This window comes from Trachymyrmex septentrionalis, unplaced genomic scaffold (assembly GCF_001594115.1).
Source record: "Trachymyrmex septentrionalis isolate Tsep2-gDNA-1 unplaced genomic scaffold, Tsep1.0 scaffold19, whole genome shotgun sequence".
NCBI classification, from domain to species: Eukaryota; Metazoa; Arthropoda; class Insecta; order Hymenoptera; family Formicidae; genus Trachymyrmex; species Trachymyrmex septentrionalis.
In genome coordinates, this window is record NW_017305071.1 from 1,906,281 (window position 1) to 1,928,464 (window position 22,184).

Genomic DNA, 22,184 nt, shown 5'->3' on the forward strand with positions numbered 1-22,184 from the left:
GCGAGAAATCAGTTGCAATATGTCATAATCGAAGTACGATCTTATCGGGTTTACCTCTTTTAAATTTCTAGATATCTCCAACAGAAAATTACACAATAATATTAATAATACATAAATTTTTAATAGGAAATATATTCGCAATCGTTTTCATATATTATAACTAAATAACGTTCACGTATTCAATTCTTTTTTGCTGTTTGAATATATTCTGTGTCTACATTATTGTATTTGTTCGAATGTAAAATTTTCCATAATATAATAAATATGCATAAAAATTAATGTGTACATTTATCGAAAGAAAATAGCTAGAAATAAAAACGGTGCTTTGTGTTGTATTTGAACTTTATGGGGTTAATATTGCAGCGAAAGGGTTAACCAAGTATAGTTGGGAGGACACGACCAGGCGTGCAGTCGAAAGATTATGCAAGTTTACATAATTTAACCGGACGTGACTATCATCCTTAGCTTTGCTCGATCGTGTTCTCCGAGTGAATTACAGCCTCTGATGTATGCAATAGCGGAAAGCTCAAAATGGTTCGAAGACAAATCTCTCGTGGTCCATTTATTTATGAGAAAAATTATACGCGAAATAGGGTACATTGGAGAATGGATTAAAATGGATAATTTCCACATTTAGAGAAAAGAAAATAAAGCTAAACAACGAAATTGATAACGTGCCACGCTACGGCGAAGGAAGCTTTCTAAATTATTTAGCATTGGGAAAGTAATCAACAAACATAATTTCGTGAATTCCAAAGAAAAGCAGCTACCAAATAATTCCTTGCATACTAAATAAATCGTTAATATAAATTAGAACAAACTTCTGTGCTGTTTCTTTTTCTGAAACTTCTGTTGTATCTTTTCCTGTTATACTTTTTTTGTTACGTCTTTTTCTTCTTCCTCCTTTCTTTTCAGCACCGTAAAGAAGTATCACAAAGCGGTCCCCGGACTTCACATTATGTACTTTCACGAAATCTTTTGTTCCTCAAAAGGAGGAAAATGCAACTTTCGCGCAAATGGCACTATATTAAACTGCTGCTTTTTGTTTCCCGTTCGATGTGAAGCAAAGTTACTCATGCTATTGTAGTTTAATACTCTATTTTATACATCTATTATCTCCTGTAACACGTTTTCTAGGCGGACTTATTGTTTTTATGTGCACTAGACCCTTCGTTCCATTCGCTTGCCTGACAATCGCGATCGGAAACTAATCGCTACCGCACATTACCGAATAGAAAACCGCGATGCGACCAACCGTAAAATGTTAAGGGATTGCCGTTAATGTGATGTAAGACGCTTCATTGCACGTTGTAAAATGCGCGGATGAAGTTTTTGCGTCGCCGCTCGCGTAATTGAATTTTCTCAACTATAAAAGATCCAACATAATTCAATAAATAGTATTCTAAAAAATGATTAACACACTCCTATAGATTTAAAAATATTTCTAAAGTATCTTCAACTTAAAATCAAATTTAAATATTTGCCTTCTTTTGTATAAAAGTCGTTCAAGCGATAATTCGTTTAAATATATTATTTACCCATTTCATAGACGATTCTTTCCGGCATCAGAGCATACTGACCTGTAACATAAAAAAACGAGAATACATCAAAACATGTTGATTTCCAGAGATAAGTGATTCTAGATTAGTTTTATCGGTGAAAGAACTCGATATGAAGATATGATTTGCACAAATATGACAATATTTTCTGTCGCAATCAATGACTGGAGATGTGAATTATATTGCTTGTTCAAAAGCTGATAAATGAATTTATGATTTCAAATTAACTTTATCGGCGGCACAACGAGCTCGATATCACGATATTATTTACGCAAATGCGATATTTTCTGTATCTTTTACGATCAAAAAGACGCAAATTATATTACTCATTTAGAATAAAATAATACAATAATGCTATAAAAGAGTGCAATTACAAACGAAAGATATAAAACGATAATCTTATTTACATTTATATACTTAAAAAAATTTTGAAGAGAAGATATTATTTTTTCTAAAATAGAAAAAGATCTAAAATTTCAAGAATTTTCTTAGATACCGAAAATACCCAAAATTCCTGATTTTCAAGGATACAGAAGAAACTCCTTGAAAATTTTAAGTATTTTCGGGTAAACATTCTGGACTCTATAACTAAAGAAAAATTTTATCATCATATATATAAATAAGTAATCAAAACTGCACGCACTACACAAAGATATAAAAAATTAGGTAACATTAATTAAAAAATTATTTTAATGTTAATCGTAATATTAATAGTAAATTTTGATTTTGAACATTTTGAATTAATATGAATAAATGAATATGTTAAATAATATTGAATAAAAATTTACTTATTTTTTAAATTGTATTCCAGATTGTACTATTACTAATTTTATTTAGACTGATCACATAAAAAAATTTTGTATTCAGAAAAGTGCAGTTAGATTTTTCATAAGAAATATTTTAATTACAAACGGAATGATATAATCTGAATAAGCTATTTAATGTTTGTGCACATCTCACACATCTTTTTTTCTAATATACAATTAGTATGAAGACATACAACTATCTTTTGAATTATTTAAAAAAAGATAAAAATTAATTTAGCATTTGATATAAAAATTATCAAACAGAAATTATATTTTTCAAATATTATCGTATTATTTATTAATTTTATCGTCAAAGTCTAACTTTTCAAATTACTAATTTCAAATTACTAATTTCAATTTTCTCATTCTAAAAATGACAAATTACACTTGCGTAGATCAAATTAGATATTTGAACGCAGTTAAAATAATTATATAAAATTGACTAACGGGACTAATAGCACAAGTCATCCTGCTAATAGCCGTTAAGACAGAAGATGATAAGTGAGTCAATAGAATAATATTCCCTTGAATATACAAAGTCGTCACCGAGTGAAAGGTAGACTCAACAAGAATAACAGGATTTAAAGCGCTTAACGAAATATACAAGTTGTGTAAATAAACGAACTGGGACCAGCTAAATCACGATAGAAAAATTAAAAAAAAAATTATCTGCGTATTTGCGGGATCAGTTTCCATTTTTCTATTTTTGAAAAATCTATAACAAAAGTTCAAAATAAATAAAAATTTCGAGTCCTCTTTTTAATATAATTCCAACTTTTCTGGTCGCACAATTTATAATTAGTTATATAGAGAAAAAATGATACAAACCATCGTTTCTCTCAACTTTCTAAATTTCATTAATTCATATTTCAGACATCAAATTAGAATTTATTTAAAAGAAAATTCAATTTAAGACAGTGACATGGATAATATTTTTTGCAACGGCAGAGCTTAATTCGCATATCTGACTATAGTTTTCAGCTTTCAATTCGAGAAATATTTTATTAAGGACAATTTGCGTCAAAACTTTGCAAGAAGTAATGCCGCGCGATCACCCTCCGACAGTTCTGGTCACCCAATAAAACGGTAGCCGGTTATTGTCAAGCATAGTTTCTTTCCCATTGCTGTCCGTGGGAATTAAGTGCACCGGTCCGTCAGACAACCGCTACCAACTACCGAGGACTATTGCGGAGCACAGTTCGTTCCTGAAGACGGTAGTATTACCGTACGCTGGGCGGAGAATATAACGTGTATCTTTCAGTTAGTCACGATACATAACGCGGTTGTAGCATAGAATAACTATGCGCGATCCCCGTACACAGAATCGTGTTTATTACAATGTACAACGGCGGTAAATGGCACCGGAGAGTGAACCGGATTTAAAGTTAAAACTCTCTTCGCGCTCATTGACTCACTCGCATTCGCTCCTTTGGGTTGGTCTGTTAATTACTCTAATTTCGCCAGGAAACAGATTTATCCATTAGCGTTATAGGTTTCTTTTTGTCTTTTTTCCGGACGCGTATCTGTAACTTTGATTCGCTTTCTACGTTCGCTCGCCAAAACATGCTATTTGTAGAGGAATTCAGTTCCTGAAATAATTCAGCAGAAAGTCGAACAAGCAACGCTATTGTACGGTTGAGATAAACGATAAGTATGCTTTATCTGAATTTCTGAACTACTTGAATCTATCGAAATCCTTATAAAACAACTTTATTGAATCCACGTTAAATACAAGAAATCAAAATGCCTTTTTTAGATTCATTATTCTTATCGTTACATATATTGATATTATCAAGAAAAGTAATAAACAAACGATGCTTTCAGAAAGAGACAAAATATGAATATAAAAATAAAATTTCAAAAATGTTCTTAAATACCGATAAAATTTCATGAAAATTCCTGATTTTCAAAGATACAGAAGAAACTCCTTGAAAATTCGAAGTATTTTCGGGTAGTAAACATCCTGATCTCTAACTAAAGAAAAACCGAGTTTACATTTAAAATGAGATCCCTCTCATTTCCATTCCGTATTATGTGTTATTTCAGATCTCAATTTTCGAGGCATCAAGATAATCTGCCTATTATATTCTCAGGACGGCTCGTGGCAACGTGTATCCAAGTTGGAAGGTTTCGACCGGAGGATCGATGCTCGCCTTCGAGATGTCGGGTCGCGCAGGAGCAGATCGAGTACCAACACGTTCGTGCCGGATCAGCTGTGCCGGATACTCGGTGGCCTCAACGAAGCGTTCCACGTGTGCATTCAACCCTTCTGAGTCATTCTACCTCCTTTATTCCCCGCGTGCCACTTTCCACTCGTTGTAGCGGCTCTCCTCTCAATGCGTGACGCAAAGTGTCGCACTGGAGCCGAGAGAGAAAGGAATAGGGAGGAATAAAGAGGACCGTGCCGTAGAAAGAGAAGACGATGAAACGAGGCGGCAGGGAGAGTCTTATTGATTTTTTCGAACATCTGATCGGCGAGACGGAGATGGGAGATGGGGAGGAGATGGCTGAAAAAGGACAGCAAGACATACGAAAGCTGTAAGGGCGAGAAGGAAGGAATCTTTTCTTCCATCCCTCTCCTGTCCGGTGGCCTTCGGTGGAGTCTTCAGCGTCCCCTGTGTTGCCACGGTAACAGCCTAGATTCCAGAGAAGAGTTGGAGAAGACAAGGAGCAGATGGATAACTCAAAGAGAGAGGGGAAAAAAGGGAGCACAAAGAGGAAACAGCGAAGAGAAACCCATGTTTCGCGGTCGGTCCCTTTGTTCCAGATTTCCATGCCATTCGCAAGAATTAACACGTCGCGAAGTACAGACATGTAAATGCGGCGCATTCAGAAGTTAGCTGGGTAATTCGGTGAATACGTAGAGTAGATGAGAGGATACGAATATACAGTTGAAGTCCGACGTAGTGTATGATTAACTGCTGTCGTTACTCGATCGGAACTATAACTGTTAAAACATTACCCTCGACATTTTGGAGAAACAAGAGAAACTCTTATGTACCTCATGCACTTTCTAGCAAATGTAATATTAATTACGCATTAAAGGCGGTTTTACTTTCTCTCAGAAATGTTTATTTTTATCTAGATCCTATAAAATTCTTTAAAAACCTAACCTTATCCTAAGTTTCTAGTAGACAATTTGGTTCTATCACATTTTAAAGACGCCTATTCCTCTTCCTGATTTGTCACCACGCTAATTAGAATAAATAACTCTCGGAAAATTGAATAATTAACGGTATATGTTCCTACACTTGTTTGTGCTTGCCAAACAAACGACCCACGTAACGTCTATCATTCCTTCATCGCTCACTCCTTTCGTTAAACTATATTTACCGAGAACATGCAAAATGATGCAAGAGTACTCGTAGGTTCACATATCTCGTCTGCGTGTGTGAAGCCACTAAACCAGAAGTTCGGAGGAAGCGAAAGTATTGCGGGAAAAAACTGCGAAAGTTACTTTACCACGACGTCATCAACATGTACTTTTTTCTTTCTTTTATCGCACAAAGTACATCGCGATAATATTTTTATGTCTTTATAATATGCCAACCAAAGTTGTACATATAAAATGGTATAAGACTTTTTTGTTCTCCTTGACCCATTCTACGCCCCTATTGCGGCTCCGACTTTACTTAACAGACATCCTGTATATAGATACATATATATCTAGCATTTTTCTCTCGCTTAGTTGATGTATTCATATAAATAGTCCTGCCATAAACTTAATATTATAAAAGTATTTTAGTAAAATCATAATATTAGGTGTAGTAAAAAGTCATCGCGTTTTTTTTAAAAGACATCTATCAGTAAAAACCGCAATTACTTTCTTACCAACAATATAAATATATCTTAATAGAGTAAAGTTTCAGCTTTAAAAATCTCTTTTTTAAATTATACGATACGACAATTTTTAATGGAGTTATGAGCAATTAAAGTCAAAATAATTCTTTTATTTAATCCGCGATAACTCAGTAATCAAAAGTCGTAGGAATATTTAAAAAAAACGATTTTGTAGGGAAAGTATCAAGCTTTCACGATAGGTAATCGAAAATTTTCTCAAATTCGTTTTGGACACGTTACAAATCCACAAAGTGAGAAGAAAATTTTTCGTCTTTTTCAGCTCGTAGTTTTTGGTATGTAAAAATTATCAAACTCATATAAACTTAAAAAATGTGATAAGCTTTTAAAAGTAGAGATTTGAAGCTTTAAAACCCTTTTTTTAAATTTGAATTTCATTCATTATTGACGAAGATATTGTATATACAACTTTGAGCTAAAAAATACGCGATGACTTTTTATTACACCTAATATTTATTATTTGATTTTGTTTTAGAGCAAATTGTGTATAATTATAATAATAAAATAATAGTAATTAATATAAGAAGTTATAATTCCATTCATATATCAATCGTACATTTCTTATGGTTATCTTCATTTTTAAAATAAAAAATCTAAGAACAGATTTAATAAAAATTCCAAATATTTTAACCTTTTTATTACTAAAATAAATTTGATTTCAGTTCTATTTTATAATTTTGACAGTAATATATAGATAAATATAGATAAAAAATCTAAGAAGATTCTACGCAACAATTTATTTTTTCTGTAGATGAAAATTACAGTTCTGAGTGTGACATATTAATTCTGATTACGACGGTTCGCTATGCAAACGATAAATTGAGCAAACGAGATGTCAGAATTTTCATAAATAAACGATGAAAACCGCAATCGCACTAATGATTATACGCGTCTATCGATGTATAGACACCCATTCCGCGTTTTAACGTTTATTCACTACACGGAAATGTGCAGCGTACGCAATTATTTTCTCGCTAACCATCGTCCATTTCGTGAAAAGCTTCCATGTGAAAAATCGCAGGGATAACAAATCGACTCGTTTGTAAAATCATTATTTCGTTCACGCACCAGTGGCTTATTAAAAAAGTCGCGTGATATTTGCCGTCCGCGACAAATAACGTGCGATATAGAAAAATGATTTTTGCAAAATCATTCGTTCACTGCAAATTCAATGGAAAATAAATTGAATAAAAGTGTATCTGATTAATCCTGGCGAAACGAAATATTTCCTCTATAAACATAGATATGAATAAATCAGTGTTTTCAATATTTTTTAATGCTAGTAATTTACAAAGAGATATTCTTGTATAATATATTACGTAATAAAAACAATAATTATATTATTTCTTACGTTTTTTTATAAGATAATAAAACTTAAAATTACCTACTTTCCAAGAATAACCTCATTTAACTGATAATTTAAGACCATCATTTGTCGCAGAGTTCTCGGAGGAAACATTTTCAGGAAAGGTCATCATTTTTCACGGGATATCAGCTAACACCCTATATAAATCTAGCACAGCGGTGGCGCTAAAAATCACCGCAATTAAAAAGGATCCACTCTAAACGTACTAAGATTCGTGATCGCTCAGCGGAAAGTAAAGGTTGCAAATCTAATTACGATTTTGCAATCTCGCTTTTGATTTCTCGTCTCATCTTTGTTCCCAACGACTAACCCAGCACTTTGGAGTTAGCTGATCCGTACTGGTGGATGGACTCGACACCCCGCGTAACGATGGGCATTCTGCCAGACAAGAACGTTCCGCATGCCAGAATACACAGAGCGCGATAATCCAACCGCTCGCGTCGCGTTCCGGAAGATTTAAAGCCAAAAATAAGGTTCCGCTGAAAACTACTGCGGTTTGCTTGAATGATTCTTGGATGAAAAAAGGCGACCGCGTTAGAATGATTCGTGCGATGATAAAATCATAAAGTAAAGAGGGGAAAAAGTAGAAATACTCGCCTGATCCTAGAAGCACACACTGGAGAATATCATTATAAAACACAGAATTTTCTTTTTACTAAAATTTCGCTAAAATTATCGTCGAAAGAGGATATCTATTTTTGCCACAGAAGTTTAGCTCTCTAGCCTCTAATTATTCTCCAGCCTCTCAAACACATTTAAACTTTCATGTAAAATAAACTTTACATTTTCGCAAATTACATTTTACGACGATACAAACAGATAGTAAAGTCATATTCTTTATCTTATTTAGCAAACTTTTTAACTTAAGTAAAATATTTCAAAGGTAAAAAACTAAAAGAAATGTTTAAAAATGGAAATCCAATCAATTTAAAGTAAATTTAACGTTAAAGCTTGCGATTAGTTAAAACATTTGACTAAAAAGAATAGTTTAGAAATAATGCTAAATAAAAGTTTAGAAAAAAAGATTCAGTTAATAGTTCTACAAATAGATGCACCAAAATGTTCTGCAAATTTCGGCTCATCTGCTCAATGGCATGTTATTTGAATGAGAATGTATCTCGCCAACACATCTCGGTATTGACGTAAAGCGCGGAACTTTGTGACGCATGTATCATTCAGAATTCACATACATTCTATGCGCTTTTGCGACATTACGTGTATACACACACGTATTCATGTACTTTAGCAGTTGATAGAAGCGGCGGCGTCAAAGTATACTTATGTCATCGCACACGACAATGAATCTTTTAGAAGATATACGTAGGCGTACATCACGTGAGGTATGATTTCAAGTTGGCGTGACTCTGAGACCGTAGCAAAGGCAAAGAACGATTTATATTCTTCATACGTGGGTTCTACGCGACGGAACCATTCAGACGGAAACGCTGAAAACGGCGTTTTATCGCGGCGGCTTACATACTTATACATATTTATAAAAGAAACACATTGTCCCTTTCTTACGGCACAATGCCGCTATAATAGATTCTAAATATATTTATAATTGCTGCTTTGCTTTGATTGGTTGCCACAATATATATGTTGCAATAAGTATAGTTGCTCTAAGTTCATGAATATTCTGTATGTATGTATAATATTCTCCATTGATAAATTCCAAGTTTAAGAAACAAGAGACTTATGACCAATGTAGTTTAATTTTCATCTCAACTATTTTCAGTTCAACTAACTCTTCATCTTTGTTTACTTCTCCTTTATATACATTTACAAAAATAAAAGGCAATTATTCGAAAATTTGGATTATTTGCCCGCTTAATTTTTAATAATTCATTTAATAAAAATTATATCGCAATTGATTTGTATTATTTGCAATATAAAAAAAGACAGTTCGCGAACATGAATGAAAGTCAAGATCGCGATCGGAAATCTCGATTAAGAAACGCATCCAGCAAAACCGGCGGCAAGCATATCGATCCTAAGGATGTCAAACCGGAAGTGACGAAAAGGAAAGGAGTTCTAGGTCGATGGCTCCGTGAACCCAACGGACTGTAACCCAGTTTCTCGAAATGCGTGGTCGGGTTCTCGCGATGCATCACATACTACGTGCGCGTATGTACGACATGTGTGGTTGAATATACCTGATCGTACATTCGCCAATCCATTATCGGCATGCACAGCCACGCGTATCGATTCTAAGCGCGCCGATACTTTCGTTCCGATTAGATCTCTCACCCAAGTTCGCTTTTGTTTCAAATATGTCACAAGAAATATAAATAATAGCTCTCTTTCTCTGTCTCATTCTGTCGCGTCCTTTTCATCGATATTAGTAATTACAATTCATGCATACACTCTATTACACGTGTACACTGGGTGATTCATTAACGTGCCTTTCATCTGTATCTCTGGTGTTTCTAAATTTAAAGTGGAATGACGCAAGAGACGATGAGCGAACTTTAAACGACGCACTTTCTATTCGTTATACGAGTTGTAAGGACTATTTTTTCCGCAAAAATGATAATTATTGATATCTTGATATAATATTGATATTAATAATATGATTATAAAATATCGATATTGATTTGACTCTTGTATCTAATTATTTTCAGGCTATAATATTTATTTAGCGTATTTTTAAGCATTATAATTAATGAACTGTATAAAACATTAATGAATTATTTTAATTCCACTCTATATATATATACATATATATATATAATAAATGCTAAAACTAAAAACAATGAGATAAAAAAAACTCGTTTTATCTATTTCTTTTTTTTCGCTGTTTTTTTTTTAGGATAGAAACATTTTCCAACATTAAAATAAGAAAATAGAAAAGAATCGTTTTATCTATTTTTTTTATTTTTCATTGTTATTTTACTCATTGAGGAAACAATTTTCAAAAGGATATTCATTACCGTCAGAGATAGGTCGACTTCCGCCAAAGAACAATATTTAGCGGAAGTACGCGCTACAGAGCGAAAGTCAACGACCACAGCGTGGGTTCGCGGCTTGACAATGCGACATTTTTTCACTTTTAATCAGTAAAAATAGTTATAAGTGATAGTTTCTGCGTTAGAAATATCCGTGATTTGCGGTTACGTCCATACTTTCACTCTTATTTAAACCTCTACTCGGTGTAATTTATTACAATTTGATACGTACTTCATAGAAACGCGCAAAAAGTTTCTACAATTGATACGTTAAAGATACTGGCACACAAATATCTCTCACTTTTAATTAATGAATTATTTATCTTTTTACAATCATATTGGAATGTTAGAAATGAGTTAGGAAAAATAACGTCAATTACATATTCATTTTTTTTTTAATTAAAAAGTTTTGATAGATTAAACTTTTAAAGCGTAAATTTATTCATTTTGATTTGAACTGAATTCTATCTTAATAAAGAAGAGAGAGGAAGAAATTAAACCATATAATCATTTAGATCTGACGTAAAAATTAACATTCAGCGATGAAGAAATTATAATCTCTCATAAAATTTTAATGAAGGACAAATCGATTTTATCAAGAATTTATGAAAAAACTTCCGGTGATTCTGTTGATATCTCTGTTGACATTTATGTAAATGCGTTCGATTCGAACAATACAACGTAGAATGTGCAAAAGATGCATGCTTTCTGATCAAACGGGCGGATCTGCGCGGGAAACTCATTATCGACGAAGAGTGAAAGTGCATCCGCGTGGCGGCTATCACTTTGTTAACAGTCATTTTTTCCGGCAGCGCTTTCGCACGAAAATCGGTAATTCCGCTCGGTCTAGCGCTTTAGAATCACCTTATACCGTTACTGGTGCGCAAATATCCAATCTACGTGCCCCAAGTGCAAGCTCGTGAATTACAATTGCAAAATGCTCGCGTTTACGCAACGCAGTCGCGCGCTATCGATGTTATAATCGCGCGATTGTTCCGCGGAGCGGAATCAAAACGGATAAACAGGTTTTAAGTCGAAAATACGTAAATAGGAGGATACTTGATCTCGAATAGAATTGGAAAATAAGCGCAAGATGAAAACAATTAATTGAATCGTATCTTTCAAACTGTTTATAAAGAAAGTAGTCGCATTAAAAAATATATTTAAAATTACAAATTAAGAAATATTTTCAATAAACGTATCTTTTTAAATAAAAACATTTCTTTTGATCTGTTTAAATATAATAAAAAAAAAATTAAGAATAGTTGCATTTAATTCACAAAAATCGTAAAAGATCCGGACCGATCTTGTATACAAGTAATTCTAGATCTGGGCATTGAAATACAGATCTAGCTTGAAGTCAATTTGGGAATATATTGATTTATTGCCAACTAACCATATATACGAGCTATATTGATAGACTATTGCTGATAGTCAAAGAAACCACAGACCAAAATAATATGCTGACGAGTAATATCGATCGTGCGAGAGTTCTCTTTCGAAAAGTGTTCGTAAATGTAGCCAGATACTTCTCCCGAAGGTACTATTATCCTAAATGCCGATCGGTCGGTTTCTCTTCCGTGCTAAATTGTTTTCGTAATAATTGACTGTTCGCGTTCTACAGAAAATAACTCGGATAACGTTCCTTCGCACATCCGAAAGAGCAAAGGTTCAATTTCGGTTGTGCTGTTCTAATTTAGAAGTAACTCCAATTTTTGAATAAAAACATTTCATTATTATTACTGAAAACCTATGAGTTTTACAGTATGCGTATACTGTAAAACTTTAATTTTATATTATATTATATTATACTGTCCAACAAGAAATGATTTTTTTTAGCATAAAAACAAGATCGTATCTTGTAAGTTTACGAACGCTGATAAAAATATGGAAGACGATTATCTTCGTTCTCGTATATTGTTTTGTTGAGCAGTATTATCATTATTACATTAGACATACCTCTATATTTGTCTCTCTCTCTCTCTCTCTCTCTCTCTCTCTCTCTCCTCCCTCCCTCTCTCTCTCTTCAATCTTCACAGAGTAATTAATAGAACCTGTTTAAATCGATTTTGTATTTCGGATCTTGATTGAGATCAAATGCTTTGTATTTGTGAATATATATAATATATATTGTATATATTTTCTAATCTTGATGGATAAACATTACTGTGAAATATCTTAAACACGATTTACCACGCCTTTTCTACATCTTGCTGCCGCGAACTTCGAAGGAAATACGCGAATTTTCCTGTTGTTGAAGATACCTTCCGTCACTTTCACTCGTTTTTCCACTTACTTTCTACAAACAGGCGCCTCCTCTTTCTTTGCTTGCATTGAGGAAACAGGACCGACAATACAGTTTGTTCACACAATGATTACTTATCAACAACTATACTTAAAAAAAAGAGAGAAAAAGAGAGAAAATACATATCACTTTCTGCTTTGAAGTTTTCACAAAATAAAAAGTTTCTTGCATATGGTATGCGTTTAGCCCTAAATATAGACATGTGATTCTCTAAATTTTTATAAACTTTCCTTGAGAAAAGTAGTATTTGTTTGCTGATAAAACGATAGCTTACATACTATACTTTGATATTAACGTCCTTTTCTATTTTGTGGCACTTTCTACTTTTAATGAGGTATTAAAAAGTAACGATTTGATTCGAGATTCGTTAATGTAAAATTGAGAAAGCCTGATAAAATCAAGAGATAATATTTGAACGAATAGACGATAGTATTGCAATGATATGATCTTTAGATTAGATAAATAAAACTCTTAATTAAAGCACATTTGATGCCAAACGTTAGATAAAAATAGAGATAATTATGCGTTTATTGAATTTACACTTCACTTTTTCTTCAATAAGAATGAAAGCAAAATTTTGCCATGTTTAGTCTTAAAGAAATGTTCAAAAAAAAATTATCAAAAAATTGAAGATAATTGCTATAGGTACGAATTATAATTGTTAAAGTATATACGAGTATATATATGTATATATATATATAATATAAAATAAAATCTTTTATAAAAATTTTTAAAGAATTATTTTTCGTTATCCATTGTCAAATTATACAATTATAAATATATCAAAACGATTAAAAAAACAATTAAAAAATATAAGTATGATACACCAATAATACATGTGAGAAAATCAAATAAAATAAATGTACATTGAAAAAATTAAGAATTTACGATAAGAAATTATTAATTTAATTTACTGCAAAGTTCAAGATAATGAAATTAAAAGACACTTTTTATTATTATCTATATATACAATAGATTAATTATCTTCGAAGATAAGGTATCCACAATCAAAGATCCAGCTATTTTTCAATACTTATTCACTGACCTGAGAGGTAGGATTTGGCGCAAATGATGTAGTTGCACATCCGCCCTATCTTCGTCCACACCGTCTTAAAGAGCTCAGAATTATACATCGGTAAACAATGATAATCGCTCCTTTCCCTGATCTGTTCCTCAATCGCCCCTCCTCGGCATTCACACATTCGCGTGTCACCAGACATGTATTGTATCGTGTTGTTGCTCGCAATGTTGTTGAACTCGCGCGCGAATTCACGCGCCGAAATATCACGATCGTCGCAATTTCTGAGATTTTGGCTCCGAATCACGCATGAGTTTGTGCAATTGTATGTTCGTGTAGACAAGGTACATCCATGACTCCTACAAAATGTGTATCGAATGTTGATATCGACCAATATAAATCGCTCGATCACAATTTATTACTCTTCATTAGCCACACGAACGACGTAATATGACGATTATTGACGTTATATCTATTACAATAATATATGTCATGCCATCGATCTTCAAGTGCTTTCAAATGTAACAGAAAATTGAGATGAATGTTTAAGAATTATGCAATAGTGTTAAATAAGAAGTTGAGGTATTTGAAGAATTATGCAATCAAAAATTCTTCTTATTCAGAAAGCTATTTTAAATTCTATCTAATTAATTGGAAATAAAGTAGAAATATAAATAAAAATTTTATTATTCTTTTGTATAAAAAAATTAGCCTCTTAGTTTAAATTTACCATCGAGAACAATTCCCAGAGATAAAAATATCACAATTGTGATGTTCAAAAAAAGAAAAAAATATATTTCATTTATTTAAAAAAACATATAATTTCATTTATTAATTACATAATTTTACTTTTCATTTTTCACCTTTCTATTTCATGAACACTATTATACTTCTGTATATTTGTTGCGATCCTTTTCTAAGATTTTAAACTTTCAAATCTATTCTACTTACTACTGTAATTCACGAACTGTTTTTGCGGCGAACTCTCACTATTCGTTTTCAGTTTTATAATTTTTATTATTAAAAGTAACTCTCAAAGTGAAACTCTAAGCTTCTAAAGTGTACACCATGCTTTAAGAAACACCAATAATGAGCGAGCTAGAGCGAGTCGAGACGTAACCGACACGATAAGTAATTAATTGTAATCGTTGACTCAACCATTAAAATCGCGGCACGATTTTAATGGTCGCATATTATGTCACGGAAAGCGTATTTTGTGCTCAGTCATTTATAGTGACGTTGTGCAGTCCGTCTCTCTTTAACCAGCTGAGAAAACACGAAATTACACGTACACCCACATAATTTTCTCGTCCGACGAGCTCGCGGTGATTATTGTGCTCTTACACTACCGTGCAAAACCATATTTCAAACTGTTTAAACTGAGCGACCACCTGTCAGATAAACCCGTAATTCTATAGAAACTTCATGTCGCGTTTCGCTTAAGGCTTTTTTGTCGCTTAAGGCATATTTGTCGAACGACAAATATGAAATTGCTTTTTTCTTGTCAAGAACTTATAATAAAACATCGATTTAAAGAAAGTTTAACAACTTTTGACAAGTTAAATGTTAAATATGTTTTAAATTGTTAATAGCAATTGTTCTTGAATTATATATACATCAAATCTTACATATTTTACTAAATTTTTGGCTTTATGACTTTCTATGACAATCTTGAGTTTTATTTTGCAAGCATTTTTAAATGATAGTTCATCAATTTTGATAAACGATGATAAATTCGTATATCAATTTACCAAAATATGTTTATCAAAATAAATTATGACAAATAAATACATAAGTAAGTGTAATATAACATATAATACTAAAATATAACAAGTCAAACAATATTCAAAAAAGCATAATAATTCGATCGATCATTATTTGATTGACAGAAACTGCGACTTGGATTTATGCTTTTCTAACATTGAGAAAAATTTAGCAATGTGTAATCGTAATATGCATCAACGAGTGTCGTTTATCAAAGGAATGCAATCGTCTCTTAACGTAACAACAATTTGAATTAATAAGATATTTTCTATAAAGAGATAATTTTTCACGCGTAATTATCTGCAAAAAATGGTATTTCCAGCTTATTACTTAATAATTCTAATTCTACTATTTTATCGCAAATTGCAACTTCAATTTTAAACGAGTAAAACCGTAACTCAGGTAGATATATTTAGCGCAATCGGAAATCGTTTATCACGAAATTATAAATGTTGTGTTTATAACCAGTAAGAAATTAAAATTGATTATCGAAGTGTAATAGTATCGCATTATAAAATAATATCAAAGTAAAAATCTGATCAAATAGAAGATTCGTATAATAATTGACGTTAACCTTAGCCTATTTATACACTAAAAATTTATTTAATATTTTAATAACAAACAAATAATAATTCATTATAAAATATATTATAAAATTCAAATTTGTAATAAAATTATGGAAAAAATTTGTCACTGAATATGTATCGCAAATTTACTGTAATGCTCGACTGGTTTACTACATACAAAAATAAAAAAAATCTTGAATGCAAAAGTTAAGTCGACTATTCCTAATTTTTCGTTTTCTTACGTCAGGCAGAAGTTAAAAACAATTCAAAAAATTTGGAAATTTTATAAAACATTTCGGTTCGTATACTTCAAAATTAAATTAATACCAAAAAATGTTTGTAATTAAAAAAATTTTTCACAATTTTAATTTTAATATAAAAATATTTGTCTGAATTTTAGAGTAAAAAATGCATTTTTATATATACCTTCTGACCACTAAATTATATAGCTAATTTATTGCAAAGTAAAATAAATGTGATAATTCTCGTTTGAAAAGAGCGTTATGTTAGACTTATCTCTTTATATTCAAGTTTATATTTGAATATTTATATTCAAACGCTTTTAATTTATTTTGCAAGAAAGAATCATTTATCATGAAACAAAAACGTGCAACAATGAAAAGAAGAAAATGAAAAGAAGTGACATGTATAAGCGGATACGCGTTGCATTTTGCGATAAATACACCGTCATTACGATGATAACGGAAACGATTAACGTTTTACTGTTCATCTATGACATAGGGAAATAAAAAGTGACGTTATTACCCTTATTTGAAAAAAAAATTCTGCTCTATTTGACGTTATCGAATACCGTACAAGCATATGATGCTCGATAACATTAATAGAGAAGAATTTTTTTTTATGCTTGTACTTATTATAGAATAATACTAGGAAACGTAAAGCATACACCATCAATATTATGATAATTTTCGTTACTACGTAAAATAAAAATCAGAGATCTTTTCATTTCTTATTCTAATTTTCTTTATTTTACTTAAAATACATGTTTATTCTCAATTTTATTTGCATTTTTATTAGTATAAAAAATTTTTTCTTTGGAAAACAATGTGAAATCTCGAGATTTTGAATTTTAAATATAAATTAACATAATCTGTTATTTAACACAGTTAAAAAAATTTAAATTAGATATGATAATTACATGAATCTTTATCACAGTTACTTTCAACTTTCGTGAGTAATTCGTAAATTTTTAAGAATTTACTCTTCCAATACGCTTCAAATGAAAAATCCAATAAATTCTCATGTCTAATTATTTACGTGATAATATTAAGCTTATTTATTTAGATTTAAATCATTTACTTAATGCAAATTCTGACACAACAATAATATTTAGTAATAAGATTTTCAATTAGAACTACACGTAAAATTTCTATTTTAAGTGAGGGAATTCAACTAGAGATCAGAATTTACGCGGATTAGAACGAGATTTCACATAGTTTCCAAATCATTTTCAACAGCAGACATTTGAATGTCACAGTATTTCAGATGTCAAGGCGTCGTTACGAGATTAAGAGTAAAAAATGTAAAGTAGATTTTAATTTAAGCAACTCCTGTTTTTATCATTCAACGTTACACAATATTATTATCGTCAATATATCTCGTCTTTTTTCTTTTGCAACGCATAAATTTTATCGTTATATGGAAAACATCGCGCATGACTGACGAAAAATGCAGAGTACATGTTGCGTCATTATATTTCCAATGCAAAATTGTTGATTTCAATTTTTTTTCACAGACTGATTTTAATATTAATATGTAATTAACAGATTGTAATAGGTGACTACTATTGCAATGCAAAGAAGAAATAGTAACATTAAAAAAATAAGATTTTTTTTTACCAAAGACATTGCACAACCTTTCAATATTAGTCTATCAGTCAACATGACTAACGTGGCACAAAATCAAGTACACGATAATTTTCTAACATATTTCAATAATTGCTTGCATATTGATAACCGACTTCCTCAATATCTTCAATAAATTTTTTAATATTAATGAAATATATCTAATGAACATGAAATACCATGCAATAATAATTCCATTACTCGCGATTTACAAATTTCTACAGTAATGATAAAATTCTTTAGTTATTTCTAAATGTCTCTAAATAATAATAACATTTTTTTAATTTGCAACAAAAGACAAGATATAGTAATAAATTCTATTTTCTTTTAATTAAATATATACATACTATACGGGTTAAATAATGCTAAATATTTATGTGATATGATATGAATTCTCGAGCATTTGCGAGTAACGGTTTAAATATTCAAATACAGAAATTTCAGTTTTATTAATTTTAGGTAAATTAAGTTTTTATATATAATAAATGAAATTATTCTAGTTCATAAAAATTAATAGTTCTATAACATAATGTTATTCTATGTAATATATTATTTTATAATATAAATAATGATATTAACAATTTCTTACATTCAACAAAAACTGTTCAGTAATAATTAAATTCTTTATAGCTCTAGAAAACGTCGTACAATTTTTTATTTTTAGCACTGTGAATGCTAAAATGCTACGAAGCCCTAGGTGAACGAACGCGAACAATATGAATAAACAACTTGCTTCAATGAGTGCCATCAAGTCGGTATAGCACTTATCGTTGTTTATTTATTCGTGTTTGATTGTGCTCGTTTACTCCGTCTGGATGTAACTTATCAGAACCCATTGTAACATATTGTACAAATATGGATTGCGTAATAATCTCGAATACAGGAGCAGCTTAATTCGACGTAAATCTCATTGCTATATATATAAAATTATTGAGTCGTTCGCGGTTCGAACTTCACTCGCTCTAGCATAAGAAGTCTAATACGTGTACACGAAAAAATAATATCGAAATAATCGATAGAATATCAAGAATAGGATTTCCTCTTCTCTTAACTCTTCGAATAATTCTTCTTGGATTTTCGTTACCAAGTAACATACCAAGATCCTTAACACTCGGAATCAGTATAACTTTTGCGTTATTTTTCGAACTGCGGCACTGTTGCGCTCGAATTAGAACTACTTCAAGTCCATATCACTTATTCTACTGGGATACCATTATCTTGAAGACTGGAGAATTGTTCGAAGATTCCTTCCCCGTAGGGACTTGAAACTTTCTATGAATTACGTTGCCGAGTTCATAAATCACTCATCTAAGACTCGCGTTGAGAAACTTAGTATTTGAAGTCACGACTCTTCTACGAATCAATATAAATTCTGATTCAATTCGCCATAGCTATAAAAACAAGAAAATGCACTTTAACGCCGATTATATTTGCCTTTCGATCATATGCAGAAATTACTTTTGTTCACATGTACGTCGCGCGAAAGCCTAAGCTCAGATTGCATCGATCTCGATATTAATCAGCGCAATTTGTGCGTGCGTGTCACGAGCTAAGTTACGAACCGTCGCGCGTACTCGAGCTGACTGACTGACTGACTGAGAGGTTAACACTAGCGAGTGCGCGTGAAGTGTGCGGTAGAATCGGGGGACAACTTCTATGCCCACGCACGACTTCGCCTGTCGGGTAGAAAATGGACGTAAGTATATCGTATGCGTGTGTGTTCACAGGTGCGCCGCGGCACACGCACGTGCGTGAACGTGTATGAGCGTCCATGATTTCACGTATGGAAGCACATGATTTACGCATATTTAAGCCTCATTAATTCATAAGAACGGAAGTGGCCAGTGTCACACTAACACAAATCGGCTCTCTCCACACACAAAAATGCGATAAGTATGGCAAATCATAAAATGTATTAAAGTTAATTTTATTCAACTTTTTATATATATTTTTAGTTTTAATTTTATCTGATATAAATATAACTTAATCTCATTGAACATATCCCTTCAGTTAATTAACATAAAATATTAAAACTGTAAATATTAAACTTGTATATAAGTTTATCAAGAATATACAGGTTTTTATTAATCAGAACAATAAAAAAAAAAATTCCAGACAATCATGTAGAAAATAACAAATAAAGCAGGATCGCTATCTTTCATGTTTTTATCACAATATCGAAGTATTAGTTTTGTGAAGTTGTCAATTAAGTCAGAATATCGCAGAATTATCTTTCCTCGCAAAAATTTGCGGATATTTTTACGCTTCGAAACGATCGCTAAATCACGTTCGATAAACATTGTATTTTGATCCTTCTATTTTAGGCGATGCCGACACTGATAATGATGGACTCGCGCCGATAATACGATACCATTGTTTTCGAACACTTTTAATCTTTCATGTAGCGAGTATTGTAGACCAGGCAACAAGGTCGGTGGAAGATTTCGAGATTACCGAGACGTTTGCTCCGCTTTTCCTGGCACGGTACCAACCGCGCGGTCAAATCGTTAACCGGAAGCCAGAGTGCCGGAATGAGTACCATCAAGACGAAATTTGTGCTACATGCGACGGAGGCTCACTCGGATGAACTCGCGCTCGCTTAACTTTTCTCTCGGACAACGAGTGGATCGTTTTTCCACCACAACTTAAATTGCTATCCTTGCTGAAGTGCATTAAAGTAAATGCACGAACAGCGTCTCAAAAGTTGTACTTTAATAAAGCCGCTAACCGAAAATACAGCAATTCTGCGACATCCAAGTAATAAATGGCAATTCTTGTCAAAAGCAGTAACTAATGCTAAAATACTCGGAAGCGTCTAAGCTGTTTCTCTGATGTATACATTGCGAAGATTGCTCCGAATAATATGTTCTTAGATTGTAGAAATAATTGTCTGACAACTAAATTTAATATCACCGTTAAAACGAGTTAAACGGACGATACGCGTTATATCGATGGATCATGTTCGATGGGACACTTCCTACCATCGTGTTGTTGACGACGGTCGAGAACAAAAAAATAACAATTATTAATTCGCCGCGTGGCAAAGGGGCGAACCAACAATGTGGCTGACAATGAGTTCAGTTCGCTTGGCCCCAATCGACGGTCGCGGTGACGCCATCGATATAAAGTTGCACGCGTATGTTGACTAACTGTACTTCGCATGAAAGTACGGGTGGTTATACATATACCACGTCCCAGCAGAGTGTCCCAGAACCATCGCCATTCCTCTTAACTATTAAGGATAACAAGAAAATGATGAAGTTATTAATTATTAAATTATAACCGATCGGAGATAAAATGTGACTACGGATAAACAAATGATTTTAGAAAAATTAAGCGTCGAGAGCAGATATTTCGTATCCGAAATAAATTTGCTTTCACACAATTTAAATCCACCGGATTATATTGCTGATTAATAGAGACAGCTTAAAATTGAAGAATTGCGGGCAATGATGGATTACGCGAGCAAATCAAGTTTAGACCTTATTTCAAGCTTTTACGATTTCAAAATTAGATATAAATATATTATATTGAAAATATAAATATTGCTATTAAGAAAATGCCAATTAACAATTTATAAATGAATTTTCATATTTTATTTTCGTATTTAAAAATTGTTTATAAATACTAAAATAAAAAAGCCAATCAATAATTTATAAATACTAAAATAAAATATAAAAATATTTTATTTATAGTATATATATATTTAATACGTTCACGCAAGAACGAATATATAAATCAGAACGCATGTAGAATGCTACGATTTCAGCTTGTGTATATGTATGCATACATAAACGGCAATAAGATAGTGGTCAGCTCTCGTACGTGCTCTCCGACGTACTGTGCGTAATATGGAGGAGACGACCGATGACAGAAATAAATGTCGATTGTTCTCGTTATCTTTCGACCGCGCAGTGGCCGAGACAATACGACGAGACGAAGCATGCCAGTTTCTTCAAGCCGCGTGACGCGTCGAGTGAAAAGCCTTTGAGAGAATTGAAAATCTCACTCATAGCACTCTTGACATTATTATTTGAATTACTGTACATGAAAATATGTCATATATAGGCGCAACGCCATTAAATACGGCGCGTAAATGAAAAAGTAAAATAATTGCAGAGTATTTTTATTA

At 32.2% G+C, this 22,184-nt stretch overlaps 1 protein-coding gene across 6 annotated transcripts in view; it reads right to left on the reverse strand.

Moving 5' to 3' along the window:
• LOC108746936 (serine/threonine-protein kinase tricorner) overlaps positions 1–22,184 on the reverse strand; it is a 141,862-nt gene that overhangs the window by 46,770 nt on the left and 72,908 nt on the right. Inside the window, exons 1-2 of one of the 6 annotated variants that reach the window (XM_018484069.1) lie at positions 19,264–19,432; positions 13,885–14,216 (exon numbers count right to left, since the gene is read on the reverse strand). The exons of 2 other annotated variants lie outside the window; for them this stretch is intronic. In XM_018484069.1, coding sequence (XP_018339571.1) covers positions 13,885–14,059 — 175 coding nt within the window. In that variant the 5' untranslated portion in view covers positions 14,060–14,216; positions 19,264–19,432. Of the gene's footprint in view, positions 1–1,538; positions 1,581–13,884; positions 14,311–19,148; positions 19,166–19,263; positions 19,433–22,184 lie in introns of those variants that run through there. 3 more of the 6 variants (XM_018484070.1, XM_018484065.1, XM_018484068.1) reach the window with 3 other exon arrangements.